This window comes from Lactuca virosa, chromosome 8, assembly GCF_052849685.1.
Source record: "Lactuca virosa cultivar CGN04683 chromosome 8, Lactuca_virosa_CGN04683_v6, whole genome shotgun sequence".
Taxonomy (NCBI): Eukaryota; Viridiplantae; Streptophyta; class Magnoliopsida; order Asterales; family Asteraceae; genus Lactuca; species Lactuca virosa.
The window spans coordinates 80,074,963-80,094,380 of NC_136433.1; the positions used below are offsets into that span (position 1 = coordinate 80,074,963).

The window sequence follows — 19,418 nt, forward strand, 5'->3', positions numbered from 1 at the left end:
GCTTTTAAGAGTTTTTAATTTTTAGTTTTTATGTTTTATGTCATTTTATATTTTTGAAAAGGTTGCAAGTTGCAACTACTTTTGCACAATACTTCTACACAAATAAAAAGTACAACTTCCAGCTACCAACTATTAACTTCCAACTTCCATCTTCCAACTATTAGCTAATTTTGTCGAACATACACGACGTCTTTCTTAAACGTTAGTTTTGATGTACAGAGTTGTGTTTAAGTTTTCAACTTCGGACGTTGGTGAAGTATATGCATGAAGCAATAATGTAAAATATGTTACCACTGAAAATGATCTAGACAAAACAAGTAGAATCTAGATAGACGTACTCACAAACAAAAGTAAAATTATACAAAGGGCAATGAGAATTATGTTTGAAGATCAAAGAGCAATGAGAATTATGTTTGAATCTTCAAGTATTATTAAGGGATAATGACTTAAAAGGGTAATATATTTTTCGATTTGTACACATTTAGCCACTGATTTTTTTTTTTTGTCTATATTTTTCCATTGAACTTGTTTGAACTTTTCAAAATATATCATTATGACCTGCTATAGTAGGTTTAGCTAGTTTCTGGCATATTTGGCAGCTCCGGTGATACTATGGTTATCTTCTTCGGCCAATCTCCGACGTTCATGATTTTTCCGACCTTCAATCTTACCAACTAGACAATCATCCCTGTCATTTTCACTTGGATAAAAAGACCACTAGCCATTTAAATTTATCTAAGCCTAAATACACCTTCAAACACCATCCAAGACCACCGTACACCACCATTCCACCAACAATCTCCTTCCCTTGTGCTCACCTCTACCTTCATCACCCCCTTCACAACCATCAACGCCATCATCACCTTCCACCTGACGGACCTCCAACCAGCCACCATAACCACATCTCAGCCGATAAAAAAGAAAGGGGGAATTAAATCTTGTTTTCTCTATGAACCATCACCTAAGCCGCTGAAATCATAGAGAAAGGAAAAGGGCTACAATTTATTTAGAAAGAAGGGAGTGAACGTTTGTCAATACCGACATAAATTCGAGAGGGAGGAGTCGTTGATTTAGGAGAAAAAGCATATTTTCTTTCCAGATTAGATATTGCTAAAACATATTCTTGGTATTTTTCCTAATACTCTAAGTACAAAATGGTGATGCAATGTCTCGTGGAACCAACCATCATATGTGAAACTTAGATGCACCTCACGTGATTGTACCTCTCACCACTTTAGCCTCGTTAAATCTATCAAAGAGTTTTGTATGATTAAAAAGAGTCATATATAACGTGTAATTAACATTAAACATATTTTAAAGTAAAATTTTGAAATAAATATAAACGAAATCTGTAATAAGTAAGTAATTCAATATATATACTAATAAGTAGTTGAATATATACTAATAAAAAGATTATTGACATATTGTAAATCATTGTTATTAATCACAAATTTCAAAAACCTTCTTGGAATACAACAGATATCATATTGCTAAGTTTATCGTCATTGTCTAAAATTAATATTTTTAATCCATCTCTGATTTTAACTCTGTACAATGCAACATACAACTGCAATTAGTGAACATTAGTTGTCTTATAAACAACCCCCACCTTCGATAACGACTGTCATCGACTCTTGTTTATTGTCATCGCAAAACATACAGTCAGTGGAATTTGTCTTCTTTGAAATGTGAAAATAAATCTTTTTACTTGAAGGCGTCAAGACATTATTGGAATAAACATACGGGTTCCTATATTACTTTCGGAAATCATTTTTGCTTCTATAACACGCTTACCAATGTTATAACCCGTATCCTCGCTTTTACGTTTCAATGTAACTTTTATCAATACAATCATCAATACATCGAAATGTAAAATAAATAAATAAATAAAATAAGCACGGGTGAAAAAAAGCACATACATAAAAATAAGCATGAAAACATAACAAAAAAATTACGTGGAAACATAGACAACTTAAATTTATATCGACACGTACATAAAAAAGAAAGTAAGTTTATTGTAAAATTAATAAACACAACTTCTAAATTTACGTCGAAACGTTGACCACCTTCAATTTACACCGACATATACATAAAAATAAGCACATAAAAAGTTAGTTTTTTTTTTTTTTAAGTTAACGAACACAAATTGTTATGTGACCCAACTCATACATAGAAAACATACATAAAATTAAGCACGGAAACGTAAAAAAAATACGTCAAAACGTAGACAAACTCAAATATAATATATTTTCTTAAGTTAACGAATGAAAGTTACTATATATGACCCGATTCATACGTAGGAAACGTATATAAAGTTAAGCATGGAAACGTAAAAAAATTACGTCGAAACGTAGAGAAACTCAAATTTAAACAAACATGTGCATAAAGAAAAAAAGAATTTTTTTTTTAAATTAATGAATGAAAGTTCTAAATTCATATCGAAACGTTGATCACATTGAATATCTATCGACACATATAAAAACAAGCACGTAAAAATAGTTTTTTTTGTTAACAAATGAAAGTTATTAAAGAAAATCAAATTATAAATACCACGGAGGATAAACACAAAAGTTTAGAAAATACATGATGAAAGTAAAATTTTACAAAGTTGAAAGTGAATGGGTCAAAATGACATTTTAAAAAGTAAATGGGTGGAAAAACTACAAACTCGTAAACATAAAATATAGACAAAATTAGGGATGAGCATATGTACCGGGAAACCGGCCGGAACCGGAACCGGAACCCAATGGAACCGATCGGGCCGGGACCGGGACAATATTCTTGTGGATTTTTGGAACCGGAAACCGGTAGATTCGGCAAAAATCAGAACCATATGTTGCTATTTCTCGAGGACCGGTTCCAACATTGAATACATGACAAGAACCGATAAGAACCGGAACCGGTAGAACCGGCGGTCCGATTCGGTTCCTATTTTCCACCAAGTTCGGTTCCCGGGCCGGTTCCGGTTCGGGCCGGTTCCTTTGCTCATCCCTAGACAAAATTTCATAGATGGTATGTATGGTTTACCCATGGTCACCAACTTAGTCTCTCTGCCTAAAAATACCAAAAGTAACGGTGTGAACAAGAAAGAGCATTCACACAAGTTTTGTAAACGATAATGACAAGTTTCGTCAAAAAAGATTAGCAAAGACTGAGTTTGTGACATTTGTTAAACCACAAGGACCATTTATGTAGTTTTCTCTTAATTAATCTATAATTCTATACTAATCAAATCAATTTAAAATTAATTAATACAAATTCACAAATGGAAGGTTACTATCTATATTAATATATACATTAATTAATATATTAATAGAAATAAGAATTCAAAAATGGAAAGTTACTATGAATATTAATACACAATAATTATTATATAATTAAATTATTAATTAATATGAGGTGACATTTAATAGGTGGAATTTGAATAAAAAAAGAAAAAAAATACAAAAATGACAAATGGAAAAAACAATTCTAAAAATCTAAGAAAATGACATGTGTCAAATTCAATGAGAAGTTGACATTCGACAAAAATGATTTTTATTTATTATGGTAAATGTTACTTAATCCAATGCAAGTTATTTTCTATGATACACCATGTACAACTCCGTATTGCATATTTGCGTGGAAGGCTTTCTTAGAGGATTGGAAGGAAAACGGGTGGCGGTGGTGGATGATTCGATTATGCATGTTTTTCGGGCGACTGCCCTGTGCAGCCAAGTGGGAAAGTGAAGACTATTGGTGATTTTGTTGATGATGGGGTGAATGGAAGTGTTAAACCCATTGATGCATGGTGGATTCATGGTTTTAAAGATGAAAATCAGATTCAATACCAGAGACTCGTCGTAGAACTGCAACAGGGGAAGGTGAGGAGGTCAGGCAATGATTTATGTGTGTCATGTGTTCTTCAAAAAGGAGTTCCTCAGAAAAATCATATTGGCTGGAGAAGATGATCAGAATCTCGTCGGAAAAAGCATTGTTGGCCCGAAACTCGCTGGAGAAGATAACCAGAGTCACGTCGGAGCTACCAAATATACCAGAAACCTACCATAGCAGGTTATAAGGATGTTTTTTGAACAATTCAAACAAGTTCAATAGGAAAATATGGACAAAAAACTCAATGACTAAATATGTAAAGATCAATAATAACTTATATTTTTAAGTCATTATCCATATTATTAACTCTATGAATTATATGTGTTGCTCGAGAGGCATGATGTTATTCCTATTCATGTTATGTGAAATACACGTATTATATAAACATTAAGAGTTAGTTATACAAAAACATACCAATATTCGGAGGATGCGTATGAAGAAAATGTAGAAAGATATTTAATTTCTCAATAAGAATATGTTTTATGTCAATTCTTAAATTACAACGTGTATTTTTTTAGTCCATTTATGGATAACTAGAAGATGATTTGTGCTTCGCGGCAGTCTGGTTTTTTTCATGTTTATATATTTTGGTGTTTCTTTGGTTTTTTTCTCGTTTGTTGTTTCTGTTCTATGTGTGTATAATGTTTTGAGGAAAGTGGGGTCGTGTAGTAGAATATCGAAGGTGGGGGGGACCAACAGTGCCAACTCCACAAACTAATGTGGCAAAAACTTGAGGTATCTGATTTGGAAAATGTCAGGGACCAAAAGTGGCAAACTCTTGAAACCTTTGTGGCTAGCAGTGGATAATATCAAAGCTGGGGGACCAAAAGTGTCAACTCCACAAACTAATATGGTGAAAACTTGAGGGGTCACATTTGGTAAATGTCAGGGACCAAAAGTGGCAAAGTGTTGAAACTTTTGTGGCTAAACTCTTGAAACCTTTATATAATGTTCGTTCATTTGAGATATCATACCTTGTTTTTTTAAAAGGAAAATGACACCGTAGCCCTACGAACTTTTTAGGGTTAATTATTTTAGTCCCTAAACTATTTTCGTGGCTTTTTGCGAGAACCAAGTTGTGGGAAACGTGTCTTTTTAGTCCATTTTACTTGTTTTAGCCTGTTTGGGTGACACATAGACAAAACTTGGGACCCACCCATCTCTCTCTCTCTCTCTCCTAAACGTATTTCGTTTTCTCCGGACATCATCTGCTAACTAGATTTCAAGCTTTTCTATGGAGCAACAAAGGAGGTCAAGCATCAATTAGGAAAGAATAAGAACAACACAGTAAAAAAAAAGGTGATGGAGGTGGAATCTGTTGGAAAGATTAAGCATTTACCCAATCGTGTCTTTTCTTCTTCTCATCATTTTTGTACATCTGGGTTGAATTGGGTGTGCATATCAGATAGCAAATAACATCAGAATCAAGCATCAATACAGATTAACTTGTGTCCGGTGACCTTCATCAACGATAGCATATATCTCAGTCGTTGACTTCATCTTCCTTGGGTTAAAGTTTTATCAGTTTGCTGGGTTTTTCTCTTCTAGATTTTCAAAAAGACTTCATCTTTTGGATTTTTGATTTCCTACATCTAGTTTTCGATTTGTTATATATATATATATATATATATATATATATATATATATATATATATATATATATATATATATATAGAGAGAGAGAGAGAGAGAGATGTATGTTCAAATGAAAACATTTTTTAGAATGAGAACAATTGAGAACAAATTTAAACCACTCATTTATGTTTTCTATACCATACCCACCCCGTCCCACTGTTTCTCTCGTCTTTCTCTTCACGTCGGACCACGATTGATACCACCGGACTTCTTCCGAATCACGTGACCTCCACCGAACCACCACCGGATTCTCATAACCAACGAACCACCTACACTCTTCTCCGATTTTCTTGTCTGCACCTCCCTCCGCCTCACTCGTCCCCTCATCGGAAACCACTTTCATCTACTTTCATAGACCTCCTTTCCTCCATAATCTCCAAACTTTCCATCCTCGTATTCTAGTTTCTCCTCTCATAATCGTCATTTCTTCTTTGGAAGACGATCCCATCGCCAAACAAATGAAAGGTATGTCGTTGATCGTGTCTTTCCTATAAATCTGTATTTAGTAATTGCTTCGGTATCTGCATCTATCCTTCTACGATCGATTCAAATTTCTGATTGCGATTAGGCTTTTAACAGAAAATTATGGACGGAGAAACGTCTAATTTCAAAAAAACGGAATATACTATATCTTGTTTACATTAACTCGAAGAAGACTATAGCCGAAAGTAGATGAATCTGCGCAGCAAAAGCATGCGAAAACCCTACCGCTATAGAAATCGGTGATTGCTACAGCCACCTGAAAATGCCTTTTGCTATTGAGGTTTTTTCAAAATCACTTTGAATTTTTTTTTACACGAAGCTATGATTCTACATCTGATATCGAATAGTTTAATTTCAACTTTAAGATGGACTAGATTTTCACGTTTTAAGAACGATTGATTAGAATGTTGAGGTTTTATTCATGACATCAACAAGTAGAAATAATGTATACAGTTAGTGTTGATTTGGTATCAATATCCTTACAAGTTACAACTTGAATGAAAGATCCAAACATGGATCAGTTGATTATCTATCTGTGTTAATTTGAAGAATAGTAATTTGTTAATAGAAACAGCAACATATCAACATAATGTGTAATTTAGGGTTCTAATTCACTTTCATAGATAATAAAGTTTGATAAGGCATATCCAAGGGACTTCATGCAAGTAGGAAGGGTGAGGTTCATTCTAAAAAGGTCGGATGGGAGTTTATACAACCAAGTTATCTCATCTAGTAAGCATTGATTTCTCTTATATTCTGACTTTTATTCTAATTTGTTCCTGTTTTTTGATTCTGTTGTATGAACATGTGGCTAATGAATGTAAATTTTGTTCAACACCTAGTATTAATGTGGAAATAGGAACCCTAAAATTTTAACATCATAAGAAAATAACCTCATTATAAACAAAAGTAGCCTCTCTTGTTTTCAAGATTTTCATTTAACATGAATAGTGTTAAGAAAACATAAAAAAGTTATAAGTTTATAACCAATATAAACTTAGGGGTGTTTCTTTTTAAGTTAATGGGCTTAATGAGTTAAGCACTTAATCTAGACAAGTATAAATAGTTGTTTCTTTTTTACTTAATCTGGACAGAATGAATTAATAGGTTAAGCCAGAAAACTTGGTTTAATGTATTAAGACATTAACCAATATTGATGAATATTTTTTGGAGTGTAAGGGTAAAATGGTAATTTAGACCATAGAGGCATGCTAATGTTAATTATGAATTTTTGAGTTGCAGAAAAACACCTGATGCTTCTTGTTGCTGAATTGGTTCCAAGACACCTTGGTAGGGTAAAGAAACAAGAGCCTGCTGCCACCTCAACCACTGAACCTTCTAAATCTGGAAAGGGGTGGCAACTACTGAATCGAAAATGCAAAAATGAATATTGTTTATATCATATGTGATTAAATACATATAATCACATGTGATTATATATATCTAATTACATGTGATTATATATATATATATATATATATATATATATATATATGTATATATAATCACATGTGATTATATATATTTAATCATAGTTGATTTATGTGTACAAGATTTATTTTCAAGTTCTCGACTCACTAGTTGTTATTGTGTATCTAATCACATGTGATTATATGTATCTAATCACATATGATTTTTATGGAAAAGATTTGTTTTATGTTTTCGAGTCAATAGTTTTTCTCGTGTATTTAATCACATGTGATTATATGTGTCTAATCACATATGATTATATGAACAAGATTTGTGTTCGCGTTCTCGATTCAATAGTTGTGTTTTGTCCAAATTAATCATACATAATTAAATACATATAATCACATGTTATTAAATACTTAGAGAAAAATTATTGAATTGAAAACACGAGAACAAATCTTGTTCATATAAATCATATGGGATTAGATACACATAACCGCATATGATTATATATACTAGAAAGTGAATATAAATCTTTTCTACATAAATCATATGTGATTAAATACATATAGTCACCTATGATTAAATGTACAAGACCTATTGTTGATCGAAACACGAATACGAGTATGAATATTTAGTCACATGTGATTTATGTGGATACGATTTTTATCACATATGATTTCTATTGACAAAATTAATTTTCACATTTTCGATTCAATAATTTTTCACATGTATTTAATCATATGTGATTATACGTAAAAAAATAATTTTGTCCACATAAATCATATTTGATTAAATACATATAATAGCATATGATTAAAACACGAGACCAACTATTGATTGAAAACCAGAAAGTGAATATTGTCCACATAAATCATATGTGACTAAATACATGTAATCACATGTGATTATATGTATCTAATCACATATGATTTATATGGACAATCATCATATGTTATTAGATTCATATATAATCACATGTGATTATATGTATCTAATTACATATGAATCTTGTATATATAAATCATATATGACTAGATACATATAATGTAACATCCGGATTCCCAGGTATCATATTTTAAGTATTTACTTCGAGTTTTAGGGAGGGACTCGCCGAGTAGGATTGCGAATTCTTGTCTAGATTAATGAGGGACTCGACGAGTCGATGCGTGGACTCGGCGAGTCCGCGCTGTAAAGTGAAACCCTAAATCTCAGGGCCTGAGCCCTATTTAAAGGCCTTTATGGCCTCCATTTGCGGCTACCAGTCCAGAGAGAGATACCCTAGCGATTGTGAGCGAGTTGTGAGAGAGTTTGAGCCTTTTTTTTTATCATTTTTGGTGTGATTTTGCAAAGGAGAAAGTGTTTCCAGCAAGGGGAGGTCAAGAGGATTGCATTTCAGTGGGTTTTCGGCTTGGATCTTCAAGTTTGAGGTAGCTATTTGATCCTATCCTTCTGTTTTGCTTAAGGGCATTGAATTTAGGGTTTTCTATACCCTTTTATGGCTTGTTTAGTTGTGTATAGTATCCCATTGAGTGCTAAGCTCTAGATCTGGACCTTTTGAGGTCCAGAGAGCCTGAACCATGTTGCTTTTTGTGGTTCTATGGAAGAAATGGACATAGGTTGCCATGTTAGAAGGGATTTCACCAAAATAAGCCTAGAGTGCCTTGCATGTGTATCAAGATTCGACCTTTACGTGTTTATTGGTCACGGGGAAGTCAGATCTATAGATTAGAGAAGCAGATCTGACCTCAGGAGGTCAGATGAGTGTTTTCATGGGAGGAACTCGTCGAGCCCATAAGGGACTCGACGAGTCGAGTCGGGTTGCCCCACGATTCGCGACCTGTGATAACCCGTTGAGTGTAGGGTTGACTCAGTGAGTCGAGTGAGGACCAGGGGCGAAGAGGACACGCATGTACTCGTCGAGTCACACGAGTGCACTCGACGAGTCCGGTCAATGTTGACCGTTGACTTTTGTTAACTTTTAGGGTTTAGTCAGTGTTTGGACTTATGAGCCATTAGAGGGGTAGAATGGTCTTTTACCCTTCTTAGAGAGCTTATAGAGAGGGGTTAGCCTAGCCCTTAGAAGTTGTATTAATTAGAGTAATTATTTATGTGATTAGGCGGAGGCTAGTGCAATATTTCAGACTTCGAGGTTTACCGAGTTACCCGAGGTGAGTCTTCTCACTATACTTTACCTTGAGTGGCAAGTAGAGTTATGTGACAGAGTATCTTGTATGCTATGTATGTGATGTGTTGCACTGCATTATTTCTATGTGATTTATGCTGTGTGTATTCCAGAGTTTACAGAGTTAGGACCGGAATGTCCACAGAGTTAGGACCGGAATGTCCACAGAGTTAGGACCAGAGGGTCCACAGAGTTAGGGCCAGTGGTCCCACAGAGTTATAGCCTCGAGTGGCTAATATGTGTTATATTTGGTATTTTGGGGAACTCACTAAGCATTTATGCTTACAGTGTTGTGTTATGTGTTTCAGGTACCAGTGAGGATCGCGGGAAGGCGCCGGCATGATCAGTACACACACGAGAAGTTTTTATACATTATGATCTTGGGATGTGTTTCTATGGATTGATATGTGATACAATGAGATTTTTATAATATCTATGAATGAAAGTATGCTTTTAAAAATGTGAAAAATTGTTTGAAAAATTACGGTGTTACATATAATCACATGTGATTATATGTATCCAATCTCATATGATTTTTATGTGGATAATATTTTTTTTGCGTTCTCAATTCAATAATTGTTCTTTATCCATTTTAATCATATGTGATTAAATACATTTAATCACATGTGATTATATGTATCTAATCACATATGATATTATTAGAAAAACAAATATTGTCTATATAAATCACATGTGATTAAATACATATAACCACATGTGATTATATACATGGGTCGGTGGTTATGTTGTCGATGGGTGGGTGATGGCGGGTGGTGGTGATGGGTCGGTGGTTATGGTGTTGATGGGTGGGTGATGGTGGGTGGTGGTGATGGGTGGTGGTGATGTGTGGTGATGTTTGGTGGTGGTGGCGGATGGTGAGGTTTGGTGGAGGATGGTAGTGGTGGTAGGTGATGGGTGGTGATAAGTGGTAGGTGGTGATGATGTTGGTGGATAGTGGCGATGGTTGGTGGAGGGGGTGGTGGTGGGTGGTGGTGATGGGTGGTGGAGGTAGGTGGTGATGGTGGTGGCGGGTGGTGGTTTTGGTGGGTGGTGGGTGAAGCAAGATTTATATGATTATGTGTATAATCACACATGATTTATATGATAAAAATACATATAATCACACATGATTTATATGATTAAATACATATAATCACACACGATTTATATGATTATGTGTATCCAATCACATATGATTTACGTGGACAAGATTCATTCTCATGTTCTCGCTTCAATTATTGATTTTTTTTCAACTTTACTCATATGTGATTAAAATATCTAATCAAATGTGATTATATGTATCCAATCACATATGATTTATATGGATAAATATTGTCCATATAAATCATATGTGATTAGATATACATAATCACATGTGATTATATACACATAATCACGGGTGATGGTGATTGGTGGTGTTAGGTGGTAGGTGGTGGTGAAAGGTGGTGGGGTGACATGTGGGGTGGCGGGTGGTAGTTACAGTGGGTGGTGGGTAGTGGTAACAGGTGGTGGTGATGGGTGGTGGAGACGGGTGGTGGTGGTGGGTGGATGGGTGGGTTGTGATGGTGGTGGCGGGTGATGGTGATGGGTGGTGACGGTTGGGTAGTGGTGGCAGGTGGTTGGGTGGTGGTAAGTGGTGGGTGGTGATGGTGGTGACGGGTGGTGGTGGGTGGAGGTGGTGGTGACGGATGGTGGTTATGGGTGGTGGTGGTGAGTGGTGGTGGTGGTTGGTGGTGATGATGGGTGATTGAGGTGGGTGTGGGTGTTGGAGGTAGGTGGTGATGGTGGTGACAGGTGGTAGTTTTGGTGGGTGATGGTAGGGGTGGTTGTAGCGGGCGGTGGTGGAGGTGGGTGGTGGGTGGTGATGAGTGGTGGTGGTGGTCGGTAGTGATAAATGGTGGGTGGTGGTGGTGGGTGTGGTGGTTGGTGGTGGTGATGGGTGGTGGAGGTGGTGGTGGGTGGTAGGTAGTGGTGGTAGGTGGTGGTGGCGGGTGGTGGTGGTTGGGTGGTGGGTGGTGGCGGGTGGTGGTTTTGGTGGGTGGAGGTGGTGGTGACGGATGGTGGTGATGGGTGGTGGAGGTATGTGGTGGAGGTATTTGGTGATGGGTGTTGAGGTAGGTGGGGTGGTGGTGATGGGTGGTGGAGGGATGTGGTGATGGTGGTGGCGGGTGGTGGTTTTGGTGGGTGATGGGTGGGGGTGGTAGCAGGTGGTGGTGGAGGTGGGTGGTGATGATGAGTGGTGGTGGTCGGTAGTGATGAGTGGTAATGGGTGGTAGGTGGTGGGTGTGGTGGTTGGTGGTGGTGATAGGTGGTGTAGGTGGTGGTGATGGGTGGTGTAGGTGGTGGTGGGTGGTCGGTAATCGTGGTGGGTGATTTTGGTTGGGTGGTGAGTGGTTTTGGTTAGTGGGTTTTTTAATTATTTGTAACTATTTTTTGAATTTTATGAATATTATTTTATAATTTTAATTTAAAAAGTTTTATCGTCCAAATTTGTTTTCAAATGTTCTCGCAATAAGAAATGTTCTCGATTGAACGCCCATATATATATATATATATATATATATATATATATATATATATATATATATATATATATATATACACACACACACATTTATATATATATATATATATATATATATATATATACACACACACACACACATTTATCTTTTGTGTGTGTGTTCAATAATTAACGAGATAATGTGTGTGTGTTGTTCAAGAACTTTTCTACAAATCGAGATGAACTTATTTTTTTCATAAATCGACCCACAATGAACTCGTTTCTATACATCGACCCAAGATGAACGCATTTCCATAAATCAATATGAACTCTTCCAAATCAACATCAAGATGAGTGAAACCTCAAATTTCGTGTTCTTAAGTGAAACTCCGATGTGACAACCCAAAATTCTTATCTTGTAAAGTCAATCAAATCAATCAAAAGTTCAGACTTGTTTCTGTTATCTTTTACTAAGTTAAGGGTCATATTATGAGTTCTAGGCCTAGTACACTTAAGGGATTGTGTGTTAGGAAGTGCTAGCAAGAGATCAGTGGATTGCATTCGAGCCGGAAACACCTTCAAAAGTAGTTCACGGCCGCAAACTAGGTTCACGGCCGTGAACCCATCTTGGGCTGTGAACTCATGCCATATATATGAGTTTTAGCCATTTTCTCTTCACCTCTCACCTTCCAGCCGTGAATTCATCATTTCTCTTTCAAGTATCATCCACAAAAGAGTTTCCTTTCACCTCAAAAACGTAAGTATCTCATCCTTTCCTTGTTATTCCTTGGAAGCACCTTTGATTCTATCATTGATTCATCACTTTTCATCAAATATCTTCAAGTGTTCTTGGCCGTGAACCCTTCATAGGGCTGTGAACCTCCATCTTGGACCGTGAACCCTCCCTATCTTCATCATTGGGCCGTGAACACATCAAGTGTTCTTAGGCCGTGAACAACCCAACGGCCGTGAACCCTCCTTGTTTGGCCGTGATCAAGTTTCAACCCCTCACTTTCAATTCTAACACTTCATTATAAGTGTTTCCTAGTTCCTAAGGTTGTTTCCTATACATATTAGTTGTTATAGGCCCTAATTTCACACATATATATGTTAATATATGCTAAATAGGATCCATTTGTGCTCGAGACTTCACTTGGCATACCAAACATCCTATATCGATCTTTCATTCGAATCACTCACTGCAGGTGAGTTCATACCCCTATAAATATACTTTTAAATGCTTTTAGGGGGAATACAAGTAGAACACATTACAATTGTGTTAACCATTTACATGTGAAAACAACACCCAAAAGGATTTCTTATACTAAAAAACTTGTTAAAAACTCTTTTAAACTATTATAAACTTCTTTTATATCAAATCATATTCAACTATCTATTTATGTATAAGTATGCTTTAACGGACTTAGGACTGTTGGATTAATGTCTAAGTCCATAACTATATTTGGTATGTACTTGACCCGACTCGGCATGGTCCATTTGGGTTGCACTTCACCGGCACAATTTATATGGATAGTCTTTTGAGAATAGTATATTTATGATTTATATTAATATATTATAAGTTCTAATATATTAATATGGAATCATATTATTTAATTAGTATTGATCAAGAATTAATTTAGATATAATTAAGTGATCAAAAAGAACTAATTAAATATGGACTCTTATATATATGGAATGGGCCAAGTTCATTTAGGTTGGGCTAAGCTTTCATGGATGGTCCATGGAGCTTTTAACCCATGGATCCTATGTAAATGAAAGGTCATGGGTATTAGGGTTTACATGGATGTAACCCTAATCCTCCATAATATATAAAGGGGTCCTTGGCTCACAAAATTGGCACAAGTGTGTGAAAATAAGAGTGAGCCGATTTTAGTGTGCATACATATTCGCTCAAGTTCTTCCAAGGTGTTTCGGTGATTTGTGATTCCATTTGAGGCTTCCACACTATTGGGGCTAAGCTCTTAAAGCTTGAAGACATCAAGCTACATCAAAAGGTATGTCATCTAACTAGAACTTTGTAGTATAGGTGCTTCATAATATGCTAGTTAGGATGAAACCTTGGAATAGTTAATATTTGCATGTACAATAGAGAAAACATAGATCCAAGGTTTATAGGGTTGCATGTACACCATAGGAGTGTTAGAATGCTCAAAACCCAACAGTGGTATCAGAGCCATGAGTTGTTTTCTGTTATATTCATGCAAATGTTTGATTTGTAAAGTTGAGAAAAAAAAACATGAAGTTTGTCAAATTTTAAGATAATTACTTGTTTTGTGAAAAACTAATTATTTGTAAAATTTGAATCATTTGCTATATGAGTTGAATTAGGTCAAATTTAGTAAAAGATAAAATGATATGATTATTTTATTAGTTTTAAAAGTTTGATCTAAATGTTTTAAGGAGTTACAAATTTTGTCATAAAATTTTGGAGCTCAAAAGTTTTTTTTTTTTTAGTTGTGATCTTTAGTGTTTTGAAACCTCCATAAGTTATGGATATGAAAAGGTTTTAAAAAAAATTGATTCAAAGTTTTTATGGAGTTACAAAATTTGGTGTTAATGTTTTAAAGAATTCCATAACTTATTCTTAAGTTATGGAACATGAAAAGTTTCATCATAAAACAAGCATTTAACTCCATAAGTTATGGATTACCAAAAGTGTTTATGTTTTCTTGATTTATGAGTTAGTTTAGATTAATGGAAAAAAAATTGTGTTTTAGTTGTTTTCAATCCTAATTAATCTAGAGGTAGTTCATAAAATGTGTTTTTGTAACTTGTCCTCAAGTTACATAAAAGGTCACATTTATGAATCTTAAAACTCATAAAAGTGTCATAGGTTACATAAAAAAAATGAAGAGTCTTTTTCATTAAATAGTATTATGACTCCATAACTTGTCCTCAAGTTATGGATGTTTAAGGGTCACTTCTTTAAAAGTGTTATTAAAGAATAAGAGGTTACATAAAAAATGAAGAGTCTTCATTTTAATGAACCATTAAACTCATAAGTTATGAAATGAAAAGTTTTGAATAGTTTCAAAAACTTGCCCTCAAGTTTTGGAATTTGTAAAGTTTTCACTTATGAATCCTTTAATTCCAAGTTAAGCCCTTAGAATTTTAAAAGTTAAAATTCAACCCTTATAATTTATAATATTATAAGTTAATAATATTTATATATATATGTATAAGAGTAAAGTCGTCTTACCATTAGTAGGCCTCATTCACGAAGCCGGTCTATAAGGGGGGTATAAGGTTACTGCCTATAAAATGGCAGTTTAATGGGTGTCCACTCTCACCCACCGCTTCCTTGACCGGTGGAGGGTCGTTAGCCGAACGGGTAGGACAAGGACTATAATTCTCCCTTCATTAAAAGTATTAATGATAAATACTAAGTAACTAAACTCTTAATAATACCCAATCTTAGTTACTTAGGAAAATGTGAATAAGGTGCTAATCCATGAAATTACACTTTGCACTTTGTTTAAGCTGTTAGTGGAGCGTGTGTGGTTAACCGACACACTAACCTGGACTTAACAAGGTAGGCAAAGGGTAACTTAATGTTTATCATAGTATCGTTAGAGCATGTGTGGTTAACCGGCACATCGATTGAGGGGTAAATATTAAGGGTACCAAGTATATTTGCATGGTTACTTCACACCTTGTTTTGTGATCCTCGGCATCCCAGTCACAAAACCTGAAGGGCACACTCGAGATTGAAACATGCCATTGAAAAGTTCAATGAATCTCAAAAGAATCTAGGAGTTTCAAAACCAATTAAAACCTAATAATACGTTTCGTTTATCTTGGTGGAAATTGGTGAATCGTCATTCACCTACCTTCAAATATTTTATAGCTTGGATTACGGCATCCCTCTTCCAAGTTATAAAATAGTTTGTTGGGTCCTAGCCTTAATATATCATATTGGGTGTTATATTAAGGACTTAAATCAACTTTACGTGAATTTCTCCCATTGTTGATGTCTGGTTTAGACAACAATGATCTTCCCAAACCAAGCTTTCCTAATGAATATGACTTCCCGAGTTTGGCTCATGGAAGTCATACTTCTCTTCCTCCACCTCCTCCAATTATTCTCCCTAACCCACAAGTTCAAGGTCACTCAAGCCCTAATGGAAAGCAAGGTCTATGTGTGATCACATCGTAGAGATGAAGTCACATATTGACAAGCCGGGAGAGTTGGGTGTCAAAGTCTTGAGAAAGTTGGATGTTCAATCACTTTCTAAGTCACATAGTGAGTTCCTTTGGGACTACTATGAAACAGACTATGACATGACCCTTAATGATCTTATCTATTTGCTTGGTGCTGCTTAATCAGCAATAATTTGGAGCACTGGGAGAGCAAATTTGATTAGTAGATCAACTTCCCAAACTACCATGGACATTGACAATGGTAACATTGGATATCTAGAAAAGCCTTCTCTTCCCAAGGAAAGGGATTGACCATAGTCAACTAGGTTGACCAAATGGTAAAGAGAAATGCTAAGTCTGCGATAGTCCCATGTACCATTCCCAAAGAGTCCCTATGTTTCTCTTGCCAAAGGAATGGGCATTGATTGCGAAGCAGCCTATTTACCTGAAAGATCATAAGGTTGATCAAGTCAAGAAGATTGACTCTACTTCAGGTAAAGTCCACTATCTAACTCTGTTAAGTTTCTATTTTGAGATTCTTGTTACATGATGTGACTGGGTCACATGTTGATGTTTTAAGAATCAAAGAAAAGTGAAGAAACTTAAAGAAAGTATATGCTGATTCTGATCGCGAAGATGGATCTCGATCGCATGGTTCTGTCATCAGAATTTTGAGTTGTTGCTTAGGAGTTATGATATATTGCTTAGGAATAGATAACAACAAAGTTTTTCATGTGCTTTTGCACTGTAAGGATAGTTTTTCCGCAAAGTTTTTAAAATAAAAGGAAAAAAATTGTTTTTATTTATTTTAAAATATCCTTACAATGGCATTTGTGAAAAGGAAAAAAAAAATTGTTGCTTATATGATTCCATTAATAGCAAGAGTGGAAATATGAATTTGATTCTTTCATTTGTGGTAGTGTCTAAATTTACCAAATCAGGAAAGTTCCTCATCGCCCAAGTTTCAATTGGACCGAAACTTGGAATCATGCAAGTTGAATAGTATGATGAATGAGAACTTTCAAGCATTGGAAAATCAAGACTAATTACTTGTTCACATGGATGTGTGAGTCAAGTGAAAGTCTAAAGGGATCGAGTACACATTCAAAGCTAGTGGGAGCATAAGTGTTATGATAATAATCATCATGTTAGTGGGAGCATGATAATTATTGTTAGTGTTGCAAGTTAGCAATGTTAATTATAGAAAACAAAAGTTTCAATTCGTGAGGCTGCAGGGATTGAAAAAGTTGTTTTGCTATAATTAAGGGAGAGGGTATACTTCATTTCAGTTCTAAAGGCTTAGATTGAGACCTTAATCATCTTTAGTCAAGAATATATATATGAATTTCATGTTGGATTGGTTCAACTTAAGGAAATTCTATATATTGCGTTCTCAAAATTCGATTATGATTACGGCATCCCTCTTCATAGTCAAATTTTGAAAACATGGCAAATAAAAATATTGTAGCAAAATACTGGTCTAGAATCATGTCTTTATGTGAGACATCATGAATCGTGTACCATTTGCTTTGGGTACAGGATCGATTGCATGTGCTATAATATTTGTCATTTCTAAATTTTTCCAAATGCCCAGAGGCATTAAGAAGGGAAAAGGTCTAGAATTGGATATGACTAAAATGATTAAGCAATTGTCGAGGACAATCTGAGGTTTACCAAAGATTGGTTGCTCAGGGACAGTTGGAAGTATAGTGCTAATTTTGGAAGGACCATATTGACATATTCTGAAAAGAGGCATCTCTTATTCAAAAGTGATAGTCAAAATGAGAATATGGAGTTGTCTCCATAGGTGGAAGTTATCTGTGTAAGATTAGAAAACTTAATGCAAGAAGCATGTCCAAAGCAATGTACTTTGAATATGAGACTTAGTTTCCATGGAGTTGATCTCCATTGGAATACCTTATAATGACTGTTGACAAGTCTTTGTGACTTTGTACATATTCATTACAGAAGGGTCAGTGCATATAAGTTTAAAATCTAAACAGATTTCGATAAATGATAGGAATTTGAAATTTTCACATTTTTCGATAAGGATTTGGGAGTGTGAAATTAGAATCATTGAAATTATGTTCAATTGTTTTATTTCACAAAGTAAGGATCATAGACAAACATAGAGTGCATACTTGGTGTATGACAAAGCTATTGTTTAAGAAAAACATAGTGTACATGCTTGGAGCATGGGACAACTAGTGTTTTTAATTCAAGTATAAAGTTGATAAAACCGAAACAATGAATAATGAGTAATCAGTATGGTGATAAATAAAAGTGTTTATTTATATTCATAGGGTTTGATACCATATTTGATTCATTTATTCTTGTGTTTCACTTTGCATGTTTTGACTTCCAGAATAACTAAGTCGCTCTTCCTGAATGATTAAGTTATTCAAGCCATCCACAGTCGGCCATATGTTGGAAGTAGATATGAATCAAGACTGTCATGGGTTGGTTTGTAGAGGTCCAAGTTGGTGGACAAAGTGGTGCTACAACACTCATGAGTGCTCATAAGTTCTGAGTATTGGATTCAACCCGCGCTCATTTGAATCACTTCATGGATTTTATCACGAGTGATCATGAGACGATAATATCTTATATTCTTCAAACCTAGAGATATGAGTTGTTACTATGAGTTGGTTATACATTGATTGCACGAAAACGCATTTGGTAACTCGATGTTATAAAACGTGCCTTTGTGTATGATTCAACAAGTAGTAGAACAAACCATATGAGTCGAAGTTTATCCATTCCTTTTACCTTCGGGATAAAAGCGATATCTGTGGGCCCCTCGATGATTTAGCGATGACACATGTGAGTGCTTGGCCAAGCCAGGACTGATTTGATTTGTTCAATCAGTCAGTCATCACAAATCGAAAATCGGGAAACAACAAATGGACAGAGAGAATGATTATAATCCATGTCTCAGTCCATATGATATCTAGAATGGAGGAATATATGATCCCTTATCTAATGGACAAGTCATTGACAAGGTCAGAGTTCGACAACGGCTTTAAGAGCTACGATTGCCAGTTAGGTTTTGAAGTCATACTCAATAATAGTTTTAGACTTATCCAAGTGGGAGACTGTTGGATTAATGTCTAAGTCCATAACTATATTTGGTATGTACTTGACCCGACCCGGCATGGTCCATTTGGG

At 35.4% G+C, this 19,418-nt stretch overlaps 1 protein-coding gene across 1 annotated transcript in view; it reads right to left on the reverse strand.

The window, feature by feature from the left end:
• LOC145130535 (uncharacterized) overlaps positions 1-5,851 on the reverse strand; it is a 28,791-nt gene extending 22,940 nt beyond the window's left edge. Inside the window, exon 1 of the mRNA XM_079065319.1 lies at positions 5,656-5,851. Within this exon, the coding sequence (XP_078921445.1) occupies positions 5,656-5,851 (196 nt within the window). The remainder of the gene's footprint in view (positions 1-5,655) is intronic.
• Between the last annotated feature and the right edge of the window lie 13,567 nt (positions 5,852-19,418).